Below are 9,930 nucleotides of genomic sequence, written 5' to 3'. Positions count from 1 at the left end.
TTCATACCATTTAGTGAGAGTACTATTTAGAATGAGCGAATGATGTGTTATTAAATTTCTTATTCAGTGACTGACTTCTGAATACGGATATCAAATTCAAGGCCCAATATGATCTAAAAATTGGGCTAAAATATTTTTCTATATTTGTTACCATAAAAATGTGGTGGAGACTCTAGAAAGTTGCGTAGCCGAAAATTGGAGTGTGACATCTGGCTACTCCGTTAGAGATATTTTTTAACAGTGTTAAACTCATAATCACAAATTGCATGGCTAATTATACCTTTTAATTTTTTTAGTTTCTTCTTTTTTATATAAAAAAAATTCCATTGTTAGTTTATTGTGTATGAATATTATTTTGTATTTATGGTTAAAGCTTACGATACACTTAAGTTTAGATTAAAAGGGACATCTGCTTTTCCATGTGGACTTCGTGACCCACTTATATTAGCATGATGAACCACACATATTGTCATCAAGTATCATGGGTTTTGCAATTATTGACTATGGGTCCCACTTGTTATTCCTATGATATTTGGGCTTTCTTTATTTATGATTTGATGCAATCTAGGAACCTTTTAGGGATTCTAGAACTTATTAAGGAGTCCATTACACTCTATAACTCTACCCTAAGAGGTTGATCTTCAATACATTAAAAAATCTTTAGGGTGTACTTAATCCAAACCTTGGGAAGCATGTTATATCAATATCATGTCATAAGTCGAGACTCATGTCCCCTAAATAAAGTGACCAAACAATCATCTCAAATCCTAATGGTATAAGATATCATGGAATGTTGGTTCCATATACCATAGGCACATCACCTACATGCAAAATAAAGTACCCTTAATAAGATTCATCGTCCTATGGGTAATTTTAAAAAAACAAACTAGGTAGCCAATATTCACTCTAGGTTAGCGTGAACTATATGAGAGATGTCAACTCATAATGACCTTAAGGGGCATGCATTTAAAAGGAAAAAAATACATTATTCATGCATTCTTCTACTTATCTATCCATTCATTCATGCATATATTGAAACGAGAAAATTCATTATTCATTGCCTTATGCATATATTCATTTATGTAAAAAGAGAAAACATATATGTCAAAGACTAATTCATTCATTCAAGTACTCATTCATTCATGCATTCAAGAAGAAAAAATCATCATTGGCTTATACATTCATTCATTCAAAAAGAGAAAACTTCATCATTCATTACCTTATGTATTCATTCACTCAAAACACGAAAAATTTATCATTCACTGGTTTATGGTTTCATTCACTATGAAAAAATACATCATTAATACATATATTTATTTATCCGTTCGTGCATACATAGATTCATAAAAAATAAAAATAAATTATTCAAACATGGCATTTCATGCATTACTATATCATGTACTCTAATATGTTATCTTATAATATCATTTCATTAATTATTGTAAATCATTTCATACATCTTCATATATATATATATATATATATATATATATATATATATATCATAGCATAGCGTGATGAACACGATCCTATGATCATGCTAACAATAAGGATTATATATTGATTTCTAGCACAAACATATAAATGCTATAATGGAACATAAATGCTATTTATGTGTGGTGATATGATCCTGCAATCAGGGAATCATGTCTTTAACTTCCCCTCTCAAACTAGTGTTGAGTGGATCACACCAAGTTTGTCTCTAAGTTGGCTGAAACATGTGTGGCTTAATGGTTTGGTGAGTCAATCTGTGATTTGATCTGTTGTAGGAACATATGCCATAATAACCTTGTTTTGTAGTACTTGGTCTCTAATGTAATGAACATCAATTTCATTATGCTTAGAACGAGCATGCAATACTGGATTAGAGGCTAGTGCCTTGGTAATCAAGTTATCACACCACAATATGGGTTTCCTTGGCACAAGGAATTTAAGTTCAGTAAGTAGTGAACAAGCCCATGTTATCTAAGCAGGTAGATCAGCTAATGCTCTATACCCCGAGTCTGTACTTGATCATGATACTATATTTTGTTTTCTTGAGGACCAAGAAATGAGTGTTTTACCAAGGAACACACACTAACCAGCTGTGGATTTCCTGTCATCAACACTAGTGGCCCAATCTGCATTAGAAAAATATGTTATATCCAAATCAGTGGATGGCTTGATGTGCAAGCAATAATTGATGGTACCTTGGAGGTACCTTAAGATTCATTTTATGCCTTTCCAGTGTTCAATGGTGGGTGAACTCATTTATTGACTGAGTTTATTTATAGAGTGAGCTATGTCAGGTCTTGTGTGTGTTAAATATTATAGTCCTCCTATGGCTTGTCTAAACACAGTTGGAAATTTTAGTTTCTCCCCCTCAACTGTGAATTGCCTACCTGTTATCATTGGTGTTGGACATGGTGAGGCATTTTTCATCTTGAATTTCTTCAACAAGTCACCAATGTATTTGGATTGTTTGAGGTACATTCCACTAGCATATCTTCGAACTTCTATACCTAGAAAGTAGTGTAAATGACCCAAGTCTTTGAGGGAGAAAACATCATTAAGTTGTTTGATGAATTCTTGAAGGAAATTGTTGTTGCTTCCTGTGACTATTATGTCTTCATTGATTTGTGGGCTTGCCTCATTGATGGGATTACTTGTAGTGGTCAAAGGAAAAGAAGTAGATGAATTGGTAGTTGTTGTTTTTACAGGACTTCGTGTATTAACAAACCCATCATGGAATGGAAAGTGATCTTCATTGAAGATGACATGTCTAGATATGAAATTGTAGCGTATGTTGATTATATGGCTTGAGGCAAGGATAACATGCACAACCAAATGATTTTAAGAGCTGATAGTCAGGTTCCTTATGAAGCAGGAGTGCATAGGGGCTCTTATTTTGGGTAATTTGAGATGGTAATCTGTTTATGTGATATACTATAATGGAGAAGGCTTCACACTAGTAATGTAGAGGCATTTGAGCTTGTGCAAGGAAGGTGATGCCAAACTCAGCTATATGCATGTGTTTCCTTTCAGCTCTTCCATTTTGTTGAGAAGTGTATAACCATGACATTCTAAATTGTATGCTAGCTACTATGGCAAGTTTCTGCACATGTTTATATTCTCCACCACCATCACACTGAATTACTTTGATTCTTTTATTGAATTGATTTTCAGTCAGATTTTTTAATTGAGTGAAAGCTTGCACAATCTCAGACTTTTTGTTTTAGGGGATAAATCCAGATGAATCTACTAAAATCATAAACAACGTGCACATAATATTTAAAACCAGAATATGACATTATTGGTGCATGGCCCCATACATCTGTGTGAACCAACTCAAGTGGTTCCTGAGCATGAGAAGCAAAAGACTTAAAAGGTAATATGTGCATTTTGCCATATTGGCATGCCTCACAAAAGCTCTCCTTGACATTACAATCCTTGAAGACTTTGTCTAAGACTTTATGATTAGGGTGGCCAAGTTTCCTATGCTAGCTCTCCTTGACAGATAAAAAGCACTGAGATTTCTTTTAGTTCCTGAGAGCTAGTATAATCCATCCTTAAGTAGTCCTTTCAGTATTACCTTCCATGTCAACTTGTACTTCACAAAACAACAATTTTCATCAAACTCAACAAGTATGTTATTATCAGCAGCCAATTTAGAAACACTTAATAGATTTTTGGTAATGTTAGGCACACATAAGACATCATGTAAATTGAGAGAGTTAAGTTTTGAGGATCCCGTGGCCACAATTTCCAGTTTCTCACCATTACCCACAACTAGTGAATTCTTACCATGATGCTCAGTCAATTCTTCAACCTTGTCAATTTGGTGTGTCGCATGATTACTTGCACCACTATCAAAGTACCAATCATAGTCTTGGATTGAGTTTTGAGAGGCTAGGAAGGCATTGTGAGATCCTTGTATGTCATTGTCAGCTAGATAGTTTGATCTTGAGTAGCTTTTGTCAAACCTATGAAAGCAATCTATTGTAGTGTGATTGCTTTTGCCACGAACTTGGCATGGTGTCTTGGATGATCTTCCTCTTCCTCTGCCTCCTTTCCAACTTCTGAAGGTGGAACCTCTCCAATTATTGTTTGAATTAGATCTATTGCCTCGATGGTCAGATCTGTTTGCAACATTTGCTATTACATTGATAGTCAGGTTAGTAAGGTTATTCAGTTGCTAAATTCTACTTTCAAATGTTAGCAATTGAGCTTGTAAATCCACCCAACTAAGTGCAATTTGATCAGACAGTTTTACAACTACAGGATCATATTCAGAATCTAGGCCATTTAGAGTTTGAATGATCAGATCATAAGTTGAAACTGGGCTGCCTGCAAGTGTGAGTTTGTCTGCAAGATTCTTTACCTTGATTAGATTGTTTTCCATCTTCATTCCCCTTTTCCTGATGCTATGAAATTCAGACTTGAGATAAATGATTTGAGACCTTGAGTGCATCCTAGCCAAACTTTGAGCCTCATCCCAAAGTTGTTTGGAGGTCTCACAGTGTAGTAGTTGTGTTGCAATCTCAGTAGCCATTGAGTTGAGTATCCATCCCAGGAGGCATTGATCATTGGCTTGCCATTCTTCAAAGGATGGGTTGTTGTTCTTGCTTGAGTCTGATGAGATAACAAATTTTTTTGGGCATTTTTTGTTCCCAACATATATCCGTCGAGTTTGCAGCCTCTGAACACTAGTAGAACCAAAGATTTCCATAGGGGATAATTGTTTCTGTCCAGCTTGACAAAGACATATGATGGAAGATCATTCTTGTTTTTTGAGTTGGCAGTGGATGTCATGTTTTCTTGATGGACCAAGAGCTTTTCAGCATAAAAGCTCTAATACCAAGTAAGAAAGGCTTTGTATTTTTCTTAATGCTTTGTGTGACGTACAACATACACACACATATATATCATAGCAAGATGAACATGATCCTATGATCATGCTAGCAATAAGGATCATATACTGATTTCTTGCACTGACATATAAATGCTATAATGGAACATAAATGCTATTTATGTGTAGTGATATGATCCTGCAATCAGGGAATCATGTCTTTAACTATTTATCTTTAGACTTCTCAGTAGTACAATTTGCTTCATCTTATATATCAACTATGGAACAACCGTAACCTTAATCACAATCAAACATGATCAATCATGATGATTATCATATTAATATACGCAATATAATATGTTAAATATGGATGAGTGACATTAAAAATTCATGCAATATGATCTCAAATATATCCATTTTCAACTCGACATTCTTGCGACTTTAAAGACATTAATTCAGAATCTTTAATTGTAATAAAGTAGTTACATATAAAGTATACATAAACCACTAACTTTACTCTGCAGAAAACTATCACCAAACGTGAAAAATAAATCATAAAATATATAGACTCTCACTAAACCAATGTATCCTAAGGATTAACATCCATATGAGTAATGTGTTCGTGAAAGACCTTAGGCATCATACGCTTAGTCAATGGATCGCTTAGTATAAAATTCGTCCCTTTATATTAACTTTTTAGAACTTTTATTATTGGAGTAAAGAACTAACGAGTTATTGTCACAATAATTTTTTAATGACCTTTTTAATGTCATTTACTACATGTAAGTCAACAACCAAATTTCACAATCATGTCTCATTCTCCTATGTTTCCAAATAAGCTCTAAACTCCACAAACATAGTTGAAGGAGATATTAGTGTCTATTAGCAGAATTCCAAGAGATTGTTCCTCCAACCAATACAAAATATATCTAAATGTGGAGCAAGCAACATTTGTTGTCTTTACATCATATAAAATTGGAGTCATGATACCCAATGATCTCTATACTATATATTTCCGATAAGTAGGCATATACCATTTTATTCTCTTCAAGTAACAATCACACAATTTAATGCTTCAAAATGTGTTTAAGGTGTTTAAGGTCATTATTTTAAGCAGTCAAATTAAAGTGATTTAATTCAAGTAAAATATATGACTATAGATATAATTGTCATGAAAATTATTGTGTAGATACCTACAGTCGTATTTCTACTTTTATGATGGACAAAATTAGAAATAAGAAATAAAGTAGCATCACTCTTCATGGAAGGGTATGCACTTATTATAAATACGGGGGTTATGGTCCCCAATTATAGACAACAACAAACCATACAATAACATGAACCACAACATGAGATTCATTCTCTTCATCTCATTAGAGGAGAAACTAAGGCTAAGAGTGATCTACAATTGGAAGACCAAAGAACCTACATGTTCTACTATGAATATGAGTTTGCATACAAAGATAATGAACATGGATTTGATGAATACATGATGAAGGATGATATAAAGTTCATTCACCATATTCTCTATGAAGATATTAAGGTACGCTTCCACAATAGTAATTTATATATATTATCGATGATTTGACATAAAAGATCTTGACTATATATGATAATAATTAATGTTCATCACCTTTAGTAGTATGATTTATCTTTAACTATAGAGTCTTCCACCAATCAAAGTATATTAAAGATTTTTTCCTACTAGTATTAGAGCCACTTTTATATCATATCATTGGGAAATAAGATTTTTAGTTATCGTATATTTATTTTGTGAATTTGGTATGATTGTCATTATTTATTCATTGCAATATGGTGCCGTTAAACAGTTCTTCATGTTGTTAAAATTTGGAATGCTTAGGCCTTAAGTTTTGAGTACCCATGGCCATATTTTCATATACCTACTTTAAAATTCGCAAAAGTATAGTAGTATCTCCTTTATCCAGTGGTTGAAGTCTTGTACCATTTCATATGTGTTTTCCTAGCTTGTTTCTGATTGCTTCAAAGTTTGGTTAAGTGTTATAACACTTCATATGGTTGAAGTTTTGTTATATATTTGCAAAGTTTTGTTTCCCTAACATAATATGAAATATGTTACATCATTGAAGGACTTTTCAAATGCCTAAATCAGGCTGTTTCAGAGAATAAGGTAGTGGGTTCTAAACCCATTCAGTGCATTGTTTTAGAATTTAAAATGTTATGAAATGAGTTCAATAAAGTTTTGTTGCCAAAAGGTTGACAACAAATGATTAATGGGTGCACTGTTTGGGTACTTATATTTAAACCACCACATCTCAGGTTCAACATGTAATGAATCCAAGTGGCAGTGGGCAAGTGGCTCGGGAATTTGTTGAGATTCCTGAAATCAAGGAAGGGAGAAAAAGCCAAAGGATCCGTATAACAAACTCAATACTAAGGGATTTTGTGTGAGGACACATATAAGAGAGAGCAAAAGATAGTATTGAATGATGTAATAGAATCTTCTCTCTTCTTGCTCTTCCTTATTTTCTGTAGAACTCTATTTCATATTATAGTACAATTTTCTCATTTAGTTTTTGATTTCATTTTTTAATGTAAGTTGGGCAGTGAGAGTTCCTTATACATAAATAATACAGTTTATTCTCTATTTATCTGTTCTTCATTTGCAGCATATACCAACTGGTGCTTTCATTCACACCATGGCAAAAAATACTCGCTTGAAGGATCTGCAAACCCAGATCCACCGTCTCACAGAGACCATGGAGAAGAGAGATGCTGACTACGCAGTCCGTGCGAGCTTGGCGGAGGCTCACCACAACAACTGTATTGATCGGATTGAGGTCGCTATTGAATCACTCGCCGAGAAATTTAGTTCTTCTCCTACCCCTTTCCGTGGTGTTCCGAACTCGTTCAAACAACCATTTCAAGTTCGTAACGTCAAATTGGATTTTCCCCGTTTTGATGGAAAGCACCCTTTGGAATGGATATTTAAGTCCGAGCAATTCTTCGATTATTATGACACTCCCGACTCTGACAGGTTGATCATCGCCCCTGTCCACTTAGATGATGCAACTGTATTGATCAGGATGTTATTCCATGGTTTCAGATGATGCAATGGTCCAACCCATTCCATTCATGGCAAGCGTTCACTAGAGCTCTTGAGCTTGATTTCTGTCCCTCTGTTTTTGATTGCCCACGAGCTACACTTTTTAAATTGCTGCAAACTGGCTCTATTTCAGATTATTATCGCGATTTCACTGCTTTGGCTAATCGGGTATATGGATTGAGTCCGGAAGCATTGCTTGACTGTTTTATTAGTGCTCTCCAAGACACTATCCACGGGGATGTTATGGCCCAAGAGTCCAATAAACTTACTCAAGGTTGTAGCTCTTGCTAAACTCTTTGAAGAAAAATACCAAACAACTCCCACCAAATACCCATACTCTACCAATAACCACAAGGCCATCCCCAACTCCTCCTCCTACCAAACCCGTTTCCCTGGCCCTAAACCATCCCTACCACCTCTCCTACCCACACCAAACATCAGACCCCACGACCTTACCCAAAAACCTACAAACATCAAACGAATCACCCCTGTCGAGATGCAAGTTCGAAGGGATAAAGGTCTTTGCTATTATTGTGATGAGAAGTTCTCTTTTAGCCATAAATGTCCAAACAAACATTTGCTACTCTTACAAGTAGATGACATCAGCCCTAATGACCCTCACACAGACCCACCCGACATTCCCCAATCACCCGATGACCCTTCTCGTATGGAGCTGCACCTATCCTTAAATACTATGACTGGAGCCAATGGTGTGGGCACCATCAAGTTCACTGGTCTTATCGGAGAACTTCAAATCTTATTGGATGGTGGTATTTCGGATAATTTCTTGCAGATACGCTTGGCACATTTTCTCAACTTACCTGTTGAACCAGCACCCTGTTTTAAATTGCTTGTTGGTAATGGAAATACACTTTCAGCAGAAGCCATGATTAATAATTTAGCAGTCAAAGTGCAAGGCCATGAACTGTGCCTACCAGTTTATATGTTGCCAGTGGTAGGTGCCGACCTTATTCTTGGTGCAGCATGGTTGGCAACACTGGGACCACATGTGGCTGACTATGCTTCACTCAGTTTGAAGGTTTTCCATAATGGCACATTCATCACATTACACAGAGACAAACATGTTCTACCTGTTGTTTCCCAGTTCCATCACATCCGCAGATTGCACCATACTAGGTCCATTTCTGAAATGTTTGCTATCCAAATGACAGCTTCGGATACCCCACCCAACCAATTACAGCTGCCTGAGGACATTGCTCCTGAACTTGTTGCATTGCTACACCAATACCGACTTGTCTTTAGCATACCAATTGGTTTACCTCCTTCCAGACAACAGAATCATGCCATTAATTTGGTAGCATGATCCAATCCGGTTAAAGTGAAGCCATATCGCTACCCACATAGTCAAAAGGAACAGATTGAATTCATGGTCTAGGAAATGTTCCAGTAAGGTATAATCCAACCTAGTACTAGCCCTTTTCATCTCCTATTTTGTTGGTTAAAAAGAAAGATGGAACTTGGCGATTTTGCACTGATTACCAAGCTCTGAATGCCATTACTGTTAAAGATAGTTTTCCCATGCCCACTGTTGATGAGTTACTTGATGAGTTATTTGGTGCTAGATATTTTTCTAAGCTCGATCTTCACTCTGGCTTTCATCAAATTAGAAGATTGCTACAAGACAGCATTTCAGACTCATCATGGCCACTATGAGTGGCTCGTCATGCCATTCGGTATTACGAATGCGCCAGCATCGTTTCAGTGCCTAATGAATCAGATATTTCAACATGTTTTGCGGAAATTCGCATTGGTTTTCTTTGACGATATCTTGGTTTATAGTCCCACGTGGCAGGACCATCTACAACACTTGGAAATAGTACTTTCTATGCTGCAACAACAGGTGTTGTTTGTTAAACTGTCCAAATGCTCATTTGGGTTACTCGAGGTTGATTACCTTGGCCACACTATATCCGGACAAGGGGTGTCTATGGACAAGCATAAAATCAAGGATGTTTTGGAGTGGTCTACCCCAACCAATGTCAAGAAATTGCGCGGC

General features: G+C 35.9%; 1 protein-coding gene across 1 annotated transcript; it reads left to right on the top strand.

Annotated features, from left to right (window-relative positions):
• LOC109363560 lies at nt 6,258-9,587 on the top strand. Its single transcript, XM_019609821.1, has 5 exons — nt 6,258-6,371; nt 7,477-7,881; nt 7,914-8,081; nt 8,137-9,228; nt 9,381-9,587. Exons 1-5 carry the CDS (start codon nt 6,258-6,260, stop codon nt 9,585-9,587), a joined length of 1,986 nt encoding a protein of 661 aa, XP_019465366.1.

The sequence above is a fragment of the Lupinus angustifolius genome, chromosome LG13 (assembly GCF_001865875.1).
Source record: "Lupinus angustifolius cultivar Tanjil chromosome LG13, LupAngTanjil_v1.0, whole genome shotgun sequence".
Lineage (NCBI taxonomy): Eukaryota > Viridiplantae > Streptophyta > Magnoliopsida > Fabales > Fabaceae > Lupinus > Lupinus angustifolius.
Note: the sequence above shows the minus strand (reverse complement) of the source record. Positions and strands in the feature narration are given on the sequence as shown.